Here is a 22,622-nt window from a genome sequence, read left to right as displayed (position 1 = left end):
GCTAAAACGTCTAGAGGCTCTGCCTGCATTCTTACGACCTTGAGATCAGTGGCAAACATTACACTGAAATTCTCCCCACATGAAATGTTAATAAACAGGCCTATGTGGTTACTGACTCTCCCTGTGGCCACGGCCCCCTGGCAGAAATTCATGGGCTGGAAAATTTTGTGCTACATATCCCAAAGTAGCAATTATGTTCACTAACATGTTCTATTTTTTTTTTTTTTTTTTAGGAATACCTGTTCACGTGAGAGGAGAAGCCACGAGAAGGCAGAGAATCATGACCGCGCAAGGTAGTGTGAAGCTGGTGTGGGAAGGCCAGGTGGTGGGACCCCAAAAGGGCCCTCAGTTTCACACATTGGAACCAATGAGGATTTCTCACAGTGAGCGGAGGCCAATGGATGGGCCTGCCGTTGTAGTGTTCCAGTTGTGATAATTAATATATCCTCATTTAAGCTCTGAAATCTCAGAACTGAGGATTTTAAGCCTTCAGTTTCACATCTGCATCCAAGTTTGCCTCCTGCCCTAAAGAGGACGGGCCAGTCTTTTGACTCCTACCACTTGTAGGTGGTAGATGTAGATGCCCTCCCCCCCCACTCCCCCAGTCATTCCTCTACGGGTAGTGGACACCAAGGACATACTGAGCCACGACTGCTCATGGAGAGGTGACTGTCTTCCCTGTTTGCTACATGCACTACTCCGTATGCGTAGAATCCCATGTTAGGATGTGGTCCTCCTTCTGGAGGTTCTGTCTTCAAACTAGGTGGGTACATGGAGGCTTCTACTGTCTACAGCAACAAGCCATTTAGTTCTGAGTGGCTTTTTTTAGGCAGAGTAGCCTCTCGCCGCTGGACTTGGTCTTCCTGCTGATGCTGGGGCAGCATTTTATGGACGTGCTTTGCTTGGTATTGTTCTCCATGCTGCAGCAACTGTCGGGAGACTTGGGGCTTCTGGTTTCCTCTCTCTCCGGGGCCACCAAGGCCGGGGTCTGACCGTATTGGTGGGGTCCTTCCTTTTACCTCTTAGGTACTCTGAACTCCAGGGCTGGTCCATGGCCCTCTGCATGCTTCACAGAGCCATGCCTTTTCTTAACATTGCTCTGGAGCAGCTCAGCCAATTCCATCCAGGTCTCAAAGACTCTCAGCAGGGAATGGGGTTCTTCCTATAGACAACCACAAACCTTACAGCTGCCTCTCTTCTCCCTCAGCTTCAGAGAGGAGAGCCCTGAAAATGCCACACTCCTACCGTGGGACACTGAGGTCAGAGGATAAACCTTCCTAAAACTAACACACTCTAGGGAGTGTGGCCAAGATGGTACTCACTATGGTGAAAAGACACTTGGGTTAATTTTCTAGCCTAGTGTTACAAAGTATCACAAAGCAGGTGGCTTAGAACAACAGAAATTTATTGGTTCCCTGATCTGGCTGTCCAAAATCAGGATGTTGACAGGGTCATGTGTCCACTGAAACCTTTAGGAAAGGATCCGTCCTTGTCTCTTCCTCGCTTCTGGTGATTTCCCAACAATCTGGTGTTTCCGGGTTTGTAGATGCACACATCACTTCAATCCTCCTGTTTTCACATGGTGTTTCCCTGAGCCTTCACGTTGTCTTCCCAGTAGGTACGTGTGCCTCTGTGTCCAAATCTCTCCTTTCCCTCAGGACACCAGTCATCAGCATAGGTCCCACACTAAAGGTCTCATTTTAACTTGATTAGCTCTACAAAAGACCCCATTTCTGAATAAGGTCACATTCTGAGGTACTGGGGACTCCAACATATCTTTTTGGGAGGCATAATGTGACCTCAGAATGGCAGCCCAGCAAGCTCTTAAGTGGTTTTTTGGACTTAGAATGTTGAATACATCTTCTACTTTCACAGGAGGACTCTGGTCACTAATTCTTGGAAAACAAAAATTCCACCCAGCCTCTTACATCATCATGCTACAGATAAAATGATAAAACTAATAAATGACAAGTAATCATAATTTATTGAGGAAGTAGCATAAACTAGGAACTCAGAATTCTAAGTCCTTTAACGATGTATTATAATTTAATATTTGCATCTATTTGTGGGCTAGGAACTATTCTTTGTTTTACAGGTGAGGAATTAAAAGCACAGACAGGGAAGTCAAGAGTCTTGTAGTTACTGCTGTGATACCCCAGGACTGGCTGTATTGGTCTATGTTAACTCAGATTGTTTTGAAAAAGGGTAGAATCAACTTGGGATCAAAGCACATCTTTTATTAAAGAAGTAGGGAGAAGGTGTGCCAGAAAGGACTTCCTTAACATGTCTTTTCCATGAGGCCTCTTGATAAATGACCATTCTTCACTAATTCAGTTTATGTTTTGTTCATGACTGAAGTCATGCTGGTGTTTTGGAGACGTTGGATTCCAACAGTGAAGAACCTGGGTGAGAGCAGACCGATCACTATTATACCATAAAATAAGAGCCTCGTTCCGAACCACTGAGTCCCAACAAGACAAAACACAACAAAACACAAACAAACAAGTATGTAAACCTAGAACGTGACCACTCTATCCTGGGGGAGACATAGAGTGGCAAGAGACCTCTGACCCATCAGAGTTTCAGTGAATTACAACCACCAAATTAAACATTACTTCTCAGAAAATGACTTTGACCTTCAGCTGGCTTGTGGTGACTATTAAGATTCCTCTTGGATCCTCTACTTCATGTTCTAGGTCAGGAGAAGAAAGAGCCAAACAACCCATGGAGCAGAGAGCTGCCGGGCTTCCATTACCAGGTTTGGGGGAGTAGCTGCAGAAGGCATTCTAATGGGAACAGCCTACGTGATGAGATGCCCTGAGGTGGACAAAGTAGGCATCATGAGGTAGCGTTAGGCTACCAGTGACTTTCTGATCATCCATCAGAAGGTGGGTCATCCCCTTCTAGATGTGGTTGATGGAAGGTAACTGAAACCTTGCAAAGCAAAACCATGAACAAGGGGGGAACTACTATATCTGACCATAAAGTCTAACCAAGAAACCCTGTTGCTAGAAACCGTTCAGTAGCCACAGGGTACTTACAGGCTAAATTCCAAATTCTTTAGTAGGGTGGTTGAGCCCTATTAGGATCTGGCCTCAATTAGCCTCTCCAGCTTCATTTTCCATCACTTTCCTCTAAATACTATGCTACAGGAATTCTGTGAACCTGCCCCCCTGGCTCTGGTTTTTAGGCTGACTTATACATATGCGGGTTTTGTGGGGGGGATTTAATAACCTATTTTGGAAGAATTGAGACAAACCATATAGGTAAGGTGGTAAGATTAAGTCATTACAACCAAGCTCCTTCCATCACTATTTAGTGATCGTTCTACCCTTTATTCTATGTAGTATATTATAGTATACTTATATATATATATATATTTATGTAAATATAAATATATAATAGTATATTTATATAGTATATTGTAGTATATTTATTCTATGTAGTGTATTGTTGACTTTTTTTCAATTATAAAAACTGTATTAAAATACACATAGTATTTATCATTGTAACCATTTTTAAGTGCCTGGTTCAGTGGTATTAAATACACATAGGATGTTGTGTGACCACCACCACATCCATCTTCATAGTTCTTTACATCTTGTAAAACTGAAACTCTAGACCCATTAAGCAATGACTCCCCACTCACCCATCTCCAGCCCTGGCAACCCTCATTCTCTTTTCTGCCTCTAAGGATTTTGACCACTCTTACTCTCTACTATGGGATGGACTCACACAGGATTTGCCTTTTTGTGACTGCTTTATTTCATTCAGCATACCGTCCTCAAGGTTTATCTATGCTGTTGCATATGTCAGAATTTTCTTCCTTTTCAAGACTAATATTCTGTTGTAGGGACATACCACATCTTGCTTGTCCATTCATTCACACCGATGGACACTTGGGTTGCCACAATTTAGCTATTACGAATAATGCTACTCTAAACATGGGTGTACAAATACCTCTTTGAGATCCTGCTTTCAGTTCTTTGGGGTACATATCCAGAAGTGGAATTGCTGGATCCTATGATAATTCTATTTTTAATTTTTGAGGAATAACCATGCTGTTTTTCATAGCAGCTGTACCATTTTACATTCCCACCAAGAGCACACAAGCGTCTAATTTTTCCACATTCTAGCTAATACTTATTTTCTAGTTTTTTTAAAAATTTTTTGATAGTAGCCATCCTAATGGGTTTAAGATGGTCTTTCATTGTGGCTCTGATCCGCAGTTCCCTGCTGATAGGGGTGTTGAGCATTTTTGCCTATTTGTTATTTATATATTTTATTTGGAGGGATGTCTATTCAAATCCTTTGCCCAATTTTGAACAGTTAATTTCTGTTATTTTCTATTATTCTGGATATTAACCCCTTATCAGATACATGATTTACAAATATTTATCTGGTTCCATGAGTTACTGTTTTACCTGTGGGTATTGTGTTTTGATGCACAAAATTTTTAATTTTAATGAAGTCCAATTTGTCTGTTTTTACTTATGTTGCCTGTGCTTTTGGTATCATATCCAAAAAATCATTGCCAAATCCAATGTCATGGAGTTTTGCCCTATGTTTTCTTCTAAGAGATTTATTATTTTAGGTTTTACAACTATATCTTTGATCCAGTTTGTGTTAATTTTTGAATATGGTGTGAGGTAGGGAATCCAAATTCATTCTCTTGAATATGGAGACCCAGTTTTCCTAGTACTATCTGTTGAAAAGACTAAACTTACATTGTTTTGATTATTGTAGCTTTGTAGTAAATTTTGAAATGAGAAAGTATTAGTCTTCCAGCTTTGTTATTTTTTAAAAAATTATGTTATGCTAGTCACCATACAGTACATCATTAGTTTTTGTTGTAGTGTTCCAAGATTCAGTTCTTCTTTTTTAAGGTTGTTTTGTTTTTTGGGCTCACTTGGGATTCCATATGAATTTTAGGATAGGTTTTTCTATTTCTGCATAAATAGCATCGAGGTTTTGATAGGGATTGGGTTGAATCTATAGATTGCTTTGAGTACCACTGGCACTTAATAACATTAATTCTTCCCATCATGAATATGGGATATATTTCCTTTTACTTATGTCTTTTTAAATTTTCTCAGTAGTTTTTTTTTTTTTTTTTTTAGTTTTCATTGTATAAGTCTTTCACCTACTTGATTAAGTTAATTCCCAAGTATTTTATTATTTCTGATGATATTGTAAGTGGAATTGTTTTTGTAATTTCCTTTTCAGATTCATTCAGGATATATTTCTGGACTCTTGATTCTACTGCGCTGGTTCTTACTTCTATCCTTATGATAGTACCACAATGTCTTGATTACTAGAGCTTTGTAATAACTTTTGAAGTTAAGAAGCACGAGTATTCCAACTTTATTTTCCTTTTTTCCCCCATTTTTTTGTAGAGCAGTTTTAGGTTTGCAACAAAATTGAGAAGAAGGTACAGAGATTTCCCATATATCCCTTGTCCCCACACATTATTGACATAAGTCACCAGAAGGGTACATTTGTTATCAAGGATTAATCAGCATTGACTGATCATAATCACCCAAAGTGCATAGTTTACATTAGGATTAACACTTGGTGTTGAATATTCTATGGTTTGGACAAATGTATAATGACATATATCCATCATTAAAATATACAGAGCATTTTCACCACACTAAAAATCTCTGTGCTTTGTCGGTTTATGTCCCCTGCTCCTTGGCAACTGCTGATCTTTTTACTCTGTAAAAAGTAAACATATCCATAGTTTTGCCTTTTCCAGATGTTGTATAGTTGGAATCATACAGTATGTATAATTTTCAAATTGGTTTCTTCCACTTAGTAATAAGCATTTGAAGTTTCTCCATGTCTCTTCATGGCTTGATAGCTGATTTATTGTTATCCCTGAATTGTATTTCATTGTCTGGATGAACAAATTTATTTTTCCATTCACCGACTAGTGGACACTTTGCTTGCTTCTAAGTTTTGTCAATTATGAATAAAATTTCTGTAAACATCTGCGTGCAGGGTTTTGTGTGAACATAGTTTTCAACTTTTTTGGATAAACACCAAGGGACGTAATGGCTAAATTGTGTGGTGGTATGTTTAGTTTTGTAAGAAACCATCAAAACCACAGCCTTCCAAAGTGGTTGTACCATTTTTCATTCCTAGTAAAGCAATGTGTGAGAGTTGCTGTTACTCCATATTCCCACCAGTATTTGGTGTTGTCAGTGTTTCAGATTTTGGTCTTTTTAATATGTGTAGAGGTTTGTTTTCTTTTTTAAAGATTAGTTTGGCTATTTTGTCTTCTTTCCATTTTCATATGAATATTAAGATAAGCTTATAAAAATCAGCTGAGAATTTGGTATTGATTTTGAATTACAGATTTAATTTGGGGAGTATTGACATCTTAATATTAAATCTTCTAATCCACGAACATGGGACTTTCCCATTTGTTTAAACCTTTAATTTCTTATATAATGTGTTCTAGTTTGTGTTGGACAGGTCTTACACTCCTCTTCTTAAGTTTATTCCTGAATATAAATTATATAAGCATTTTATTTTTTGATGTTATTGTAATTGTGCTTTCATATATAGAAATGGTAACTGATTTCCTTAAGATTTTTTTAAAATTTACTTATTTGACAGACAGACATCACAAGTAGGTGGAGAGGCAGGCAGAGAGAGAGGGGGGGAAGCAGGCTCCCTGCTGAGCAGAGAGCCAGATGTGGGGCTCGATCCCAGGACCCTGGGATCATGACCTGAGCTGAAGGCAGAGGCTTTAACCCACTGAGCCACCCAGGCACCCCAATAACTGATTTTCTTATACAGCAATTTTATAGCCTACCAACATGTTGAACTTGTTTATTAGTTCTACTAGATTTTCTTTGTGTGTGGATTTCTCAGCATTTTATATATACAAGATCATATTAGCTACAAAGAGAGTTAGTTTTACTTTTTCCTTGACCACCCAAACTGGATAATTTCATTTTTTTTTATTGCCTACTTTACCTGGTTAGAACCTCCAGTACAATGTTAAGTATAAAAGGCAAAAGCAGACATCTTTGTCTTGTTCCAGAACTTAGAGCAAAAGGATTCAGTATCCCTTCATCAAGTATGATGTTAATTGTGGATTTTTTCCCCCACAACTAAATGCTCCTTTTCAGGTTGAGGAAATTCCCTTCTATTCCTAGTTTGTTGATTTTTTTTTTTAATCATGAAAGGGTGTTGGATTTTGTTATATGCTTTTTCTATGCCTATTGAGATAGTCATGTGGGTTTTTTTTTTTTGTCTCTTATTTTATCAACAGGGTGTTTCTCAGCATATATTACATTTGATTTTCATGTTCAACCAGCTATGAATTCTTAAGATAAATCCTAATTGGTCATGATGCATGATGCTTTTGTTATGTTGCTGGAATCCATTTGCTAGCATTTTTTTCTTTGAGGTGTACACATTTATACTCATAATGGATCCTGGTCTATACCCTTCTCTTTTAAAAAAATTGTTATGTTAGGCACCATACAGTACATCATATACTCTCCTTTTGTTTGTATTTGTCTATTTTATTAGTTTTTAGTGTATATTTAATGATTCATTATTTGGGTATAACACCCAGTGCTTGTCACATCACGTGCCCTTCTTAATGCCCATCACCTAGTTACCCCATTCCCCCACCTACCTCCCTTTCCACAACCCTCTGTTTTGTTTCCCAGCATCAAGAGTCTCTCATGGTTTGGCTCCCTCTTTGATTTCTTCCCATTCAGTTTTCCCTCCCTTCCCCGGTGATCCCCTGCTCTACTGCTTATCTTTCCACACATGAGTGAAACCATATGATAATTGTCTTTCTCTGATTGACTTATCTTGTTCAGCATAATCTCCTCCAGTTCCATCCATGTTGATATAAATGGTAGGTATTCATTTTTTTCTGATGGCTGAGTAATATTCCATTGTATATATGAACCACATCTTCTTTATCCATCCATCTGTTGAAGGACACCTTGGGTCCTCCCACAGTTTGGCTATTGTGGACATTGCTGCTATGAACATTGGGATGCCCTTGCCCCTTCTTTTCATTACATCTGTATCTTTGTGGTAAATACCCAATAGTGCAATTGTGGGTCATAGGGTAGCTTTGTTTTTTCTTGAGGAACCTCTATACTGTTTTCCAGAGTGGATGTACCAGCTTGTATTCCCACCAATGGTGTAAGCGTTCCTACCAACGGTGTAAGAGGTTTACTTTCTCACCAACATTTGATGTTCCTGTCATGTTAATCTTGGCCATTCCAACTGGTGTAAGGTGGTATATCAAGTGGTTTTGATTTCTGTTTCCCTGATGCTGAGTGATGTTGAGCATTTTATCATGTGTCTGTTGGCCATTTGTACGCCTGTCTTGGGAGAAGTGTCTGCTTATTTCTTCTGCTCACTTCTTGATTGGATTATTTGTTTTTCTGGGTGTTGAATTTGAGAAGTTCTTTATAGATCTTGGATACCCACCCTCTGTATATGCAAATATCTTCTCCCATTCTATAGGTTACCTTTTAGTTTTGTTGTTTCCTTTGTTGTGCAGAAGCTTTTTATCTTGATGAAGTCCCAAATAGTTCATTTTTGTTTTGTTTTCCTTGCCTTTAGAGACATATCTTGCAAGAAGTTGCTGCAGCCAAGGTGGAAGAGGTTTCTGCCTGTCTCACATTTAGATCTCTCATCCATTTTGAGTTTATTTTTGTGTATGGTGTAAGAGAATGGTCCAGTCTCATTCTTCTAAATGTGGCTGTCCAATTTTCCCAGTACTATTTATTAAAGAGACTGTCTTTCTTTCCATTGGATATTCTTAATGCTTTATTGAAAATTAGTTGGCCACAGAGTTGAGGGGCCACTTCTGGGCTCTCTATTCTGTTCCATTGATCTATGTGTCTGTTTTTGTGCCAGTACCATACTGTCTTGATGATCACAGCTTGGTAATACAGCTTGAAGTCAAACACTGTGATGCCCCCCAGCTTTGGTTTTCTTTTTCAATGTTCCCTTGGCTATTTTTTTTTTCTGGTTCCATACAAATTTTAGGATTATTTGTTCCAGCTCTGTGAAAAGTGTTGATGGTATTTTGATAGGATTGCACTGAGTGTGTCGATTCCTCTGGGCAGCATAGACATTTTAGCAATGTTTGTTCTTCCAATCCATGAACATGGAATGTTTTTACATCTCTTTGTGTCTTCCTAATTTTCTTTCACAGTGTTCTGTAGTTTTTAGACTACAGATCCTTTACCTCTTTAGTTAGGTTTATTCCTAAGTATCTTATGGTTTTTGGTGCAATTTTATTGATTCCTTAATTTCTCTTTCTTCAGTCACATTGTTAATATATAGAAATCCAACTGATTTCTGTGCATTGATTTTGAATCCTGCCATGTTGCTGAATTACTGTATGAGTTCTAGCAATTTTGAGGTGGAGTCTTTTGTGTTTTTTGTATAAAGTATTATGTCATCTGCAAAGAGTGAGAGTTTGACTACTTTTTTTTTTTTGCCAATGTAAATGCTTTTATTTCTTTTTGTTGTCTGCTTGCTGAGGCCTGGACTTCTAGTACTATGTTGAACAATAGTGGTGACAGTGGGGATCCTTGTCATGTTCCTGACCTTAAGGGAGAAGCTCTCAGCTTTTCTCTCTTGAGAGTGATATAGCTTTTGTAGATGGCTTTTATGATATTGAAGTATGTCCCCTCTATGCTTATAATTTTTAATCAAGTTTTAATCAAGAAAGGATGTTATATTTCGTCAAATGCTTTTTCTGCATCAGTTGAGGATCATATGGTTGTTGTCTTTCTTTCATTAATGTGATCTATAACATTGATTGATTTGCAAATGTTGAGCCACCCTTGTATCCCAGGAATAAATCCCACCTGGTCGTGGTGAATAATCTTTTTAATGTAATGTTGTATCCTATTGGCTAGTATCTTGGTGAGTATTTTGGCATCCATGTTCATCAGGGATATTGGTCTATAATTCTCCATTTTGATGGGGTCTTTGGTTTTGGGTTCAGACCAATAACCAGCAAGGAAAATGAAGCAATAATCAAAAACATCCCAAAAAACAAGAGTTCAGAGTCAGATACCTTCCCAGAAGAATTCTACCAAACATTTAAAGAAGAAATTAATACCTATTTTACTGAAGATGTTTCAAAAAATAGAAATGGAAGGAAATCTTCCAAACTCATTTGATGAGGCCAGATTTTATTACCTCTTGACACAGTTTCAGTAGTTTGTATATTTGTAGGAATTTGTCCATTTCATGTAGTTTAACTAAACTGTTTGCATATCATTATACACAGTATCCTCTTTTAGTCTGTTTTATTTCTGTAAGGTAGTTAGTCATATTCCACCTTTCATTTATGATTTCAGTAACAGAATTATTTTTTTAAAAAGATTTTATTTATCTATTTGAGAGAGAGAGAGACTGAGAGTGAGAGAGAAAGCATGAGAAAGGGAGGGTCAGAGGGAGAAGCAGACTCCCTGCTGAGCAGAGACCCGGATGTGGGACTCTATCCCAGGACTCCAGGTTCATGACCTGAGCGGAAGGCAGTCGCTTAACCACCTGAGCCACTCAGGCACCCCTCAGTAACGGATTTCAAATCTTTTTTTTCCTTTCTGAGCATAGCTAAAGATTTGTCTTTGGGGGATGGGAGTTCTTTTGAAAGAGTCAGCTTTTGGTTTAATTGTTTTTCTCTGTCATTGTTCTCTTCTTTATTTCATTTTTTCCATCACAGTCTTGATTATTTCCATTCTTCCTCTCACTTTGGGTTTAGTTTTCTCTTCTCTTCTAGTTTAGTTTTTAAATATTTATAAGATTTAATTAATTTTAATTCCAGTATAGTTAACATACAGTGTTATATTACTTTCAAGTGGACAATATAGTGATTCAACAATTCTGTATATTACGCAGGGCTTGTCATGATAGCTGTACTCTTTCATGCCCTTCACTTATTTTACGTATCTCCCCAACCCCATTCTAGTTTCCATAGTTGGAAAGTTAGGTTTTTGAGTTCAGACTTTTATCCTTTTAAAAAATATAGTATTTATAGCTATAGATTTTCCTCTAAGCAGTACTTTAGATACATCAAGTAAGTCATGGTATGTTGTATATTTTAAAAAATTAACATATAATGTATTATTTGCCCCAGGGGTACAGGTCTGTGAATCATCAGGCTTACACAGCACTCATAGCACTCACTGTAGCACATACCCTCCCCAATGTCCATAATCCAGCCACCCTATCCCTACCTCCCCCCCCCCCCAGTAACCCTCAGTTTGTTTTGTGATATTAAGAGTTTCTTATGGCTTGTCTCCCTCTTGATCCCATTTGTTTCACTTTTTCCTTCCCTACCCTGCACAACCCTCTGCCCTGCCTCTCAAGTTCCTCATATCAGAGAGATCATATGATAATTGTCTTTCTCTGATTGGCTTATTTCGCTAAAAATAATACCCTCTGGTTCCATCCACGTTGTTGCAAATGGCAAGATGTCTTTTGATGGCTGCATAGTATTCCTGTGTGTGTGTGTGTGTGTGTGTGTGTGTGTGTGGATAGATAGATAGATAGATAGATAGATAGATATATCTCACAGCTTCTTTACCCATTCATCTGTTGATGGACATATAGGTTCTTTCCATAGTTTGGCTATTGTGGACATTGCTGCTATAAACATCTTGGGTGCATGTGCTCCTTTGGTATTTGTTTTATTCATCTCAAAATGTTTTCTAGTTTTCCTTTTGGTTTCTTCTTTGACCTTTTGGTAATTGAGGAGTGTGCTGCTTCATTTCCACATATTGGTGACATTTTAAAACTTCCTTCTTTAATTGATTTCTGATTTAATTCCATTATAATCATACTTTGCATGATTTCCATTTTTCTAATTCATTGCGACTTGTTTTACAACCTAAAATATGGTCTATCCTAGAGAATAATCTATGTGCACCTGAAAAGAACATGTACTCTGTGTTATTGGGTGGAATGTTGTACAGACATCTATTAGGTCTAGTTGGTTAATTATGTCATTCAATTTCTCCTATAGCCTTTCCCTTTTGCACAATTCCTGTAAATTATTGAATATGGGGTATTGAAGTTGCCAACTGTTGTTTTTAAAATTTTGTGTTTCCGGGACACCTGGGTGGCTCAGTTGGTTAAAATTTTGTGTTTCCCTTGTCAAATCTGCCAGTTTTTGCTTCATGTATTTCAGGACTCTTGTTAGTGCATATTTGCTTACAATTTCTATGTATTCCTGGTGGACTGAACTTAAAAAAAATCATTTTAAGAATGTCTTCCTTATGTCTAATAACAACTTTTGTCATAATGTCTGTTTTGTCTGATGTTATTATAGTTGTTCCACCTCTCTTTTCGTTTCTGTTTATAGCATATATTTTTCCATACTTATGTTCAACCTATTTGTGTCTTTGAATCTAAGGTGTGTCTCTCATATATAGCATTTAATTCGAATACATTTTAAAAATCCATTTTGCCAATCTCTGCCTTGTGATTAGTGTCCAATCCATATACATTTAATGTAGTTACAAATAAAATAGGGTTTACGTCTATTATTTTGCAGTTTTCTATATCGTATGTCTTTGTTATTCTGTTTGTCCAGTATTGCTCTTGTTTATGTTACATGAATGTTTTCTTTCATGCCATTTTATTTAATTATTTTTCTTTTATACCACTTTACATTTTTATTTTTATTATTTTGAATTATTTTTTAATTTATTGTCAATATTATCTTATTATTAATATTATTACAATATTCTATATAATTCTTGGTTGATGGTATTTTCTTTCAGTGCTCTGAAGATGTCATCCCACTTGCTGTCTTCTGGCTTCCATGGTTTCTGATGAGGAATTTTATTGAAGATTACCTTTTCAGGATGAATTCCTTGTTTTTGGCTGATTTCAAGATTTTCTCTTAGTCTTTGCCTTTTGGCATTTTGACCTATCAATTGACCTATCTTTAAGCTTGTGGATCATTTCTTTTGTCAAATCAAGTATTCTGTTGAGCTCCTTGAGCGATATTATCATTTTAATTATTATGTATTTTTCTGCTTTGGAATCTCTATGTCTTTTTTTAGAGAGCCTTATGTTTCTATTCCAGAAGTAATCTCTTCAGGGTCCTCTAAAATCTTTATTATCTGAAGGAATATGAAGATCTCAAATTTTGGAAACAAAAATTTATAACTAAATTTGCACTTCAGAGTCTATAGCATTTGGTGCCCCCATATTACTAGTATGACCCGTGAAACCTCTTCAGTCTATGTATTTCCTTTATTAATCTCCTGGGTGATGCAAATCTAAAAGACATCAGGCTGCATGTATCCCTTCAAATCAATACTTATGTATCCTTTGGCTAAATTCCTAGTAGAGCTGCTGCTGGATCATAGGGTAGTTCCATTTTTAACTTTTAGAGGAAACTCCATACTGTTTTCCAGAGTGGATGAGCCAGTTTGCATTCCTACCAAAAGTGTAAGAGTGTTCCCCTTTCTCTGCATCCTTGCCAATATCTATTGTTTCCTGTGTTGTTAATTTTAGCTATTCTGACTGGTCTGAGGTATTATCTCACTGTGGTTTTGATTTGTATTTCCCTGATAATGAGTGATGTTGAGCATCTTTTCATGTGTCTGTTGGCCATCTGTACATCTTCTTTGGAAAAATATCTATTCATGTCTTCTGTCCATTTTTTAACTGGATTTTTTGGGGTTTTTTTGGGTGTTGGGTTTTATAAGTTTTTATATGTTTTAGATACAAACCCTTTATCAGGTATGTCACTTGCAAACATCTTCTCCCATTCCATGAGTTACCTTTTAGTTGTATTGCTTGTTTTCTTCTCTGTGCAGAAACTTTTTATCTTGTTGAAGTCCCAATAGTTTATTTTTTGCTTTTGTTTCTCTTTCCTCAGGAGACATATCTAGTAAGAAATTGCTACAATGATGGCAAAGAGGTTACTGCCTGTGTTCTCCTCTAGGGTTTTGATGTTTTCTGGAAGAGGGGGTTCTTAACAGAAGCTGTTCTATCCTGATCATCCCTCCAGAAGCAAAATTACTCACTCTTTTCATTGTATTTTGGATGATTTAAAGCTACTGAAATCCATCTGATTGTTATGCATGCACAGATCACTTCCGAGATAGTGCTGAAGAGTAAATATTGTAAAAGCATACTACCAGCCATCTGAATTAAAAAGAAAAGAAAAATTTCTCATATTAATTAGCCATTTAAAAATTACACAAGAACAATACTTAATAAGGGGGAATAAATACCATTCATCATATCAGTCTCACATAACTATGATTACTTTTGTGTATTTTTCACAAGAACAAAATTTATGAAGTACTGACATATGTACCTTGCATTCTGTTAAGTACTTCTTCTAGCAACAACCCTACAAGTTGGATACTTTTATTTCTCTTCTACATGTGACAAGACTGAAAAGCAGAGAGCTTACCTTAGTACTGTGGGGTGGGTGGAATTCTTCAGGATTTGGTACTGAATGCCCATCTTTTCTCTCTTTATACTTTCTCTTTTGGTAAGACTGATGGCATGACTTGTGTTTTATGCTTTTCCATTTAGTGCACCTACCATTTGCATGTTCTATTTTCTTTTGACCCCCATGTTGTAGGCATTATTACATGTATTAGGTGGAGCCAATCTTCCTCCCTTCCCACGTTTCTACCATGGCCTGAAGTAGGAGTTTCAGCTTTAAGAGTGGCTTCTAGTGTGTCTCAGTGCTCCTTACTTAAAATTCCCCATTTGAGAAGCAGAGATTTATCTACTTGGTGATTTTATCCTTTCTGGGTTCTTTTTTCAGAAGTGTTTGTCTTTATGACCCCAGATTCTGAGAATTGTCTGGTTACAGTACTGGGAGACCTATCATTTATTTGCAACTAGGTAGATAAGTTTAATTTATGGAAGGAGGTATCAGAAGGCTTATTTTGGTCAAAGATTTAAGACTTATTCTCCAACTATAATAATCACAATAAAGCTTATAGTTTCATCTACATCTGCTTGATTTCTTGTATCTTATCTTAGTTGGTTTAGAACATGGAAAGAGAAAAGTGTGTGGCCATTCACTGGTCTGCCATATTAGTTTCCCAGGGATGCTGTAATAAATCATCACATCTGTGTGGCTTAACACAACTGAAATTTATTGTCTCACAGTTTTGGAGGGTAGAAGTCCAAAAAGAGTGCATTGGCCTTAGCAAGAGAATTCTCTTTCCAAAGCCTTTAGGGGAGGATTTTTCCTTGCCTCTTTCAGCTTCTGGTAGCCTCAAGTGTTCTTGGCTTGTAGTAGCATTACTATAACCTCTGCTGCTATGTTTATATGGCCATCTTCCTTCCATGCCTGTGTCCAGATTTCTTTCTTCTTATAAGGACACTTGCTATATTGGACCAATGGCCTATCCTACTCTTGCATGACCTCATCTGAAATAATTCCACCTGCAGAGACCCTGTTCTCAGATAATGTCACTTTCTGAAGTACTGTGGGTGAAGACATGTCTTTTTTGGGGACACAATTCAACCCATAACAGTCTGTCTCTGTCCCGCCTCTACATTCATGTCCCTCCCGTGTATAAAACATATTTACCTGATCCTGATATCTACAAAAGTTTTGACATCAACTCCAATGACCTAAATGTCCTCAGGTCAAAAAGCCCCAAATCTCATCATCTAAATTATCTTAATTAGCTATGGATGAGACTCACAGAATTGTTCATTTCAGGGCAAAATGCTTCTCCATCTGTAGACCTGTGAAACCAGGAAATGAGCTATCTACTTCTAAGACATAACTGGTAGGACAGACACAGGATAGATATTTCCATTTCAAAAGGGAGATATGAGGAGGAAAAAAGGGTCATGGACCCCAAGCAAGCTCAAAACCCAACAGGGCAACAGTTTAGATTTCTGTTCTCAGGGCCTGCTGAGGTCCCTCTCTTTAGGCTATTCTTATCTCAGCCTGTAGCATATGAAAGATGTAAATATTTGAGGCATGAAAGGCGTTTCTTTTTCCTTTTTAATTTTTGGTTTTCTTTTTTATTTATTACTTTACTTAATTTTAAAAAATGATTTATTTATTTACTTGAAAGAGAGAGCAAGTGAGAGAAGATAAATGGAGCGGAAGGATAGAGGAAGAAGGAGAAGCAGACTCCCCACTGAGCAGGGAGCCCAGGACCCTGGGGTCATGACCCTAACCAAGCAAAGGCATGCACTTAGCAGGCTGAGCCACCCAGGAACACTTCCTGGTTTTCTTTTTTCTTTTGTAACTGAGGTACTAATTCTATACTTTATACCACTTTCCAGTGGTTTTTAATGCTTATTTATTTACTTATTTATTTATGCTCATTCATTTAATCTGTGATTTCTTTTTACACATTGGGAAAATGGAGCCCATTACTATTTTGCTTGAAATGGAGAGCTCATTGATTTAATGTTACTTTATCAAGTTTCACCTTTTCCATATTGCCTGGTAAAACGATCTTCCATAAAAGAATATTTTTTGCCTGTACTAAGATTTACTTCTCAGCTCTCTGTACTTTGACCAATTTTTCTTTTTGTGTATAAATATTACACTATTTTTCTTATAATGGCTTAATCACATATTTTCATATCTGGTTCAGCAAGTTGTTTGTCCCTCCCCAACCACTGGCATCATTGGCACCTTTCTCACAATCTTTTCCCCATCCATACACATTTTACAGTAGTTTTATTGCATTCCCTCCCAAACCTTTGTTGGGATTCTATTATTTTTTAAGATTTTATTTATGTATTTGACAGAGAGAGACACAGTGAGAGAGGGAACACAAGCAGGGGGAGTGAGAGAGGGACAAACAGGCTGCCGCTGAGCAGAGAGTCTGATGTGGGGCTCGAACCCAGGATCCTGGGATCATGACCTGAGCCAAAGGCAGACGCTTAACAACTGAGCCACCCAGGAGCCGCCTGTGTTGGGATTCTAAATGGAATCGATCACATTTATGTATTAATTTGCAGAATCTTGCAATTTTATGATATGAGTTTGCATTCAAGAATGTAGTTTCTGAACAGTATTCAGTTCTTCTCATTATGTTTTTGTAGCTTTGCTATTATTTTGATTAGGCATTTATTATTTTTCCTACTTTAGCACCCAAAGTGGTGATTTCTAGTACAAAGAAAATGTATTAGAAGCCTGGATGGCTCAGTTTGTTAAGCATATAACTCTTGATTTCAGCTCAGGTCATGATCTCAGAGTTGTGAGATCAAGCCCCACGTTGGGCCCTGCACTGGGCATGGAGTCTGCTTAAGATTCTCTCTCTCTCTCTAAAAAAAAAAAATGTATTAATTGTCTACATTTTTCTTTACCCAGTTACTTTCCTAAACTGTTTTGTTGCAGTGGTTTTTTAGCTGAGTCTTCGGAGTTTTCTAGGTATCCTATCACTTTATCTTCACATAATGATAGTCCTGACCTCTCTCCGAGGCTTCTAGTGTTTCTTTAGCTGGACTAAAAATGATTTTTTCATATTCCCATGGTAAAAATTTGGAGGAGACACAGTTTGTTTGTATATTTCCATACCAAAGATGATTGTCAAATTTGGCTGTGTTTTCCATACCTTGCCCACTGCAACATACATCACTTACCATAGTTTTTTCATTTATATCTAAAATTTGGATCCTATTGTTACTAAACTTGGTACTTACATGTGTCCAAACATATTCGTCGGTGTCTGCATGATATGTGAAACAGGCAATACTTAGTATCATTATACCAATTATAGAAAAGCAGACACTTAAGATGTTCATAACAAGGCTATAAATAAGCTGTAAAAGACAAAGAATACTGGTCATGGGCAGGTTTTGATGAAGCAATCAGTCTGTTGTCTGCTCTAGAGCATTCAAGTTGGAAATTTTTTATCTGATTCTCTGGAATCTTACTGTGATTGATATCGGGATTCTGTCTCAAATTTGTCTGGAACCCAACAGGAAAAAACCTTTTTTTTTTTTTTTTTTTTTTTAGTTTATTCAACAAATAATTAAACAGTGCCTGCAACGTGCTAAATGTTGTGCTAGGGGTAAACCCAGGCTTCTACTCAAGCATCTCACAATCAAATGGAGGAGACAAGATGACGGTTTCATTCAATAAAATTTCATAAATGTCATGCTATGAATTAGCTTCAGGTCCAGGATTTGCCAGTGTCATTCCTACCCCAGTAAGGTCACCTTACTACCAAATAACTTTCCATAGTTCCCAGCTGCCTTCAAAATAGCATCTGCTCTCTTCAGAACGACACTGTGGAACTTGCATGACCTGTGAAGAGAAATTCTGCTCTTTTGAAAGGGGCTCCATGGGTTTTGTATGCATGTGTCAGAGGATAGTTATGTTTGAAAGAGGATTTTTTTTTTTTTTAAATAATGGGAAGAAGGAGGTGATTTGATGGTCAACCAAAGAAAGAACTTAAGTGGGCATACTCATTTTTGATTGTCTAGCAGGCAGCCTCCTTTCATTCCAGGTACTCTTCTCACTGGCTTAGTTTTTATTTATTTAAATTCAATTAGCCAACATAGAGTACATTGTTAGTTTTCGATGTAGTGTTCAATGATTCATTATTTGTGTATGACACCCAGAGCTCATTACATCAAGGCTTGGTCTTTATAAAAGAAATTTATCAGACTTTACTACAACGGCCAGAAGAGGAAGGACCTACCTCCCTTTCTTCAATCCACAGGAGGCAGAGCCAGGACATTGCCAGTGAAATGTTACTCTTAAGGGTTGTGGATCTTGAGCAAGTAACTTAGAGAAGAACAAAAGACTGGAATTCGTTCCTAGAACTGGCAGGTGGGATGTCATGCAGTGGGGGCAGTGGGACCTTTGGGTGCTAGACAGAAAATATGATGTCTAGTGACGGTAACAACCTGGCCAGACTCTCTTTGCTGAAAGAAATAGCTGTGGTACTTTGGACTTTCTGTTTCTGGCCTCTGGAAATTTCTCAGATCCTGTGTATTTTCTAAGCTTGGTCCTTCACCTCCTAGGTGCTATGACCCTGGCTTCTTTCTAGTAGATCCTGTCTCTCCTTGATATAGCCAGATTCCGTTCACAGTGGTGAACAAAATTGAAAAAATGTATTATGGAAGAGAGAATAGTGTATGCAAAACTTCAGATATATGGGAAAGCAGGTCTTTAGGAAAATGAAGATTTCAGTGTGGCTGGAACGCAAGGCATGAAGGGGAGTTGGATATAGTGTGGCTGGAGGAGTGGGCAGAGGATGGATTATGAAGACTCTAGTATGCTGTGCTAAGAATTCCAATTTTATCTTTTTGAAGTGCAGAACAATATCGCTGAATGTTTCGGCTAGAAAGACCCCTCCTTAGTACAAAGCCAGGAGTGGTACACTCAAGCAAACACACATTTACAATGTCTCTGCACACTTACCCTATGACCATTTATGAGGTCAGAGAGGCTTATGAACCAGGATCACCTAGAGAAAGACATTTATATTCCAAAAAAATAGTAATCAAGTATTTTTTTTCCTTTTAGCCAACATATAGTATTACATCATTTGTTTCAGATGTAGAGCTCAATAATTCATCAGTTGTACATAACAGAGCTCATCATATCACGTGGCCTCCTTAATGCCCATCACCAATTACCCCACCCCTCCACCTACCTCCCCTCCAGCAACCCTCAGTTTAATTCCTATAGTTAAGAGTCTCTCATGGTTTGTCTCCCTCTCTGATGACTTCCCATTCAGTTTTCCCTCTGTTCCCCTATGATCATCTGCGCATTATATTCCAAATATGAGTCAAGCATTTGAGGTAAATCTACAACATCATTATTTTTGATGCATTCTGCCTTTGTCATGGCAGTGCGAGGAACTCCATGGATCAACTCCTCAACCAAACTTGTGAAAATTACTAAAAAACCCCCCCAAAACAAAAAAACAAAACACCCTGACATTTAAAATTTCTGGAAATAGTCCTAATGGCCTATGACAAATGAAGAAACACCTATTCAAGAAAATCTAGAAAGCGCCATCAAAACCATAGGGGTCTGTGGTATCCAAACCAAGAGCCATGCCCACTTGCCCCCTTCCCAGTGAGCAAGACCAGTCTCGGTTAGTGCAGGATCCTTTCCCACCAGATCCCACTCAGAGAGCTGGCTAGTGTTCTCGCCCTTGGAGGAGCAGGTCATCTAGTGAGCATTTCTAATCTTGCTTCCAGCTCCTTGCAACTGATGCCAAGTTGCAGTGAGTGCAGCCAAGAGAGGGGGACTCTCTTCTTTTGCCTAGTCCCTACTTGTGGGATGAGGGCCCATCTTGGTTGCAGTGCCAGTGAGAGTACTAGACCATGATTACCCTTGCCTTTGTTTAAGGGGTAGGAGTTCCACAGCATGAGAGGCAAACAGAGACCTGGGGCAGCTCTAAGCCCTTGGTTATTATTATTATTTTTTAAAGATTTTATTTATTTATTTGATGGAGAGAGAGATCACAAGCAGAGAGGCAGGCAGAGAGAGAGGGAGAAGCAGGCTCCCCCGCCGAGCAGGGAGCCCGATGAGGGGCTCGATCCCAGGACCCCGAGATCGTGACCCGAGCCGAAGGCAGAGGCTTAACCCACTGAGCCACCCAGGTGCCCCAAAGCCCTTGGTTATTAAAGTAGGGGTGTCACCCAGAGAGAAGCACTCCTTTGTCCCTGTGTCCACCCCCATCCTAGCACCAGAGCTTTGGCTCAGAGGTTTTGTCTGGGGGAGAAACAGGCATCCTAGGGGGGCTGCGGGTATACCTAAAGCTGCACCCACCCCTGAGAAGCAATTTGACACTGAGGGGAAGAAATAGACTCCACTAAATTATTTCAGCCAGGCTTTAAAAAAAAAAAAAATCTAATAACAGTAACAAATCCTAGGGACACCTGAGTAGCTCAGTCAGTTAAGCAGTTAAGTGTTGGCCTTCTGCTCAGGTCATTATCCCAGGACCTGGGATTAAGCCTTGCATGGGGCTCCCTGCTCAGCCAGGAGGCTGCTACTCCCTCGGCCGCCCCACCCCCACCCCTGCTCCAACTTCCTCTCCCTCTCTCTCAAATAAATAAAATCTTAAAAAAAAAAAAGCAAGCTGTAGAGTGGAGAATGAGTGCCCAGAGTTGAAAAACAAGCTGTAGGGTGGAGAATGAGGACCCAGAGTTGCTACAATGTATTATCTAAACCTAGTTTCCAACAACAAAAAATTTATGAGACAAAGAAACAGAAATGTGTATACAACTATGCACTTTGACCCATACACCAGAAAAAAAAGCAGGTAACAGAAACTATGAGAGTGGCCAGATGCAATCTTTATTAGACAAAGATTTCAAAGTAGTCATTAAAAAATGCCATATATCTAAAGTAAATGATTAAACAAGCAAAGAAAGATCTGCCTGACTAGGGACAATTTAATGGCAACAGTTAGATAACCCACATGAAATGGAAAAATTCTTAAGCAACAGGTAAAACACTACAACTGACTCAAGAAGAAATGGAAAATTTGGATAGATCATCTGTAACAAACCAAGAGATCTAGAATAATAATAAAAAACTTTCGTGAAGAAAAAGCACAGTTCCAACAGCACCTGGGCGGGTCAGGTAAGTGTCTGCCTTCAGCTCAGGTCATGATCTCAGGGTCCTGGGATGGAGCCCCTGCATCAGGCTCCCTGCTCAGCGGATAGTCTGCTTCTCCCTCTGCTTCCATTGGTGCTCCCCCTTTCTCTCAAAAAAAAAAAAAAAGCGCACAGTTCCAGATGACTTCAATGGTCTCTTCTACAAAATATCTAAAGAAGAATTAATATCAGTTCTTCACAAGCTCTTCCAAAAATAGAATAAGAGGAGACACTTCCTCACTCATTGTAGGAAGCCAGTATTACTCTGATACCATAACCAGACCAAGACATCACAACAGCAACAACAAAACTGTATACTAATATCTCTTTGAACATGGATGCAAAAACCTTCAACAAGATGCTATCAAACTTAACCCAGCAACGTATAAAAAGCATCATAAACCATAGCCAAATGAGATTTATTCCACCAATGGAAGGCCAAAATTTCCAAAAATCAATTAATGTAATACACCACAATATAATAAAAAACAACTGCATGATCATCTCAATAGATGCAGAAAAAGCATTTGACAAATATCCTAGACACTTTCATGTTTAAAACACTCAAGAAACTGAACTAGGCAGCATCTTCCTCAACCTAGGAAAGGTATCTAAGAAATACCCATAACGAACATACTTATTGGTTTGTTTACTTATTGCATACCGCTGGAAGCTTTCCTCCTGAGATCAGAAAAAGATAAGAACATTTGCTCTCACAACTTCTACTCAACAATGTACTAGTGGTTATAGCCAGGGCAGTTAGGCAAAAAAAAAAAAAAAAAAAAAAAGAAAGAAACAAAAGTCATCCAAATTGGTCAAGGATCTATTCACAGATTACACGTTCATTTCTACAGAACATCCTAAGGAAAACACTGAAAACTATTAGAACTACTAAATGAGTTCAGCAAAACGACAGGATACAAGATTGATGTAAGAAAATCAGTGGTATTCCTTACACTGGAAATGAACCACCGGAAAATAAAATTAAGAAAACAATTCCATCTATAATAGCATCAGAAAGAATAAACTATTTA

General features: G+C 38.1%; 1 protein-coding gene across 2 annotated transcripts in view; it reads right to left on the bottom strand.

Moving 5' to 3' along the window:
• Window positions 1-2,196: 2,196 nt before the first annotated feature.
• The window catches only part of LOC116600183 (B-lymphocyte antigen CD20-like), a 47,570-nt gene continuing 27,144 nt past the window's right edge, over window positions 2,197-22,622 (bottom strand). For both annotated transcript variants that reach the window (XM_032360308.1, XM_032360309.1), the window contains 3 exons: window positions 17,668-17,787; window positions 14,049-14,169; window positions 2,197-2,402 (listed from right to left, as the gene is read on the bottom strand). In XM_032360308.1, coding sequence (XP_032216199.1) covers window positions 2,359-2,402; window positions 14,049-14,169; window positions 17,668-17,787 — 285 coding nt within the window. In that variant the 3' untranslated portion in view covers window positions 2,197-2,358. The remainder of the gene's footprint in view (window positions 2,403-14,048; window positions 14,170-17,667; window positions 17,788-22,622) is intronic.

The sequence above is a fragment of the Mustela erminea genome, chromosome 9, assembly GCF_009829155.1.
Source record: "Mustela erminea isolate mMusErm1 chromosome 9, mMusErm1.Pri, whole genome shotgun sequence".
Classification (NCBI taxonomy): Eukaryota; Metazoa; Chordata; class Mammalia; order Carnivora; family Mustelidae; genus Mustela; species Mustela erminea.
This window is presented reverse-complemented; position numbering and strand designations above follow the sequence as displayed.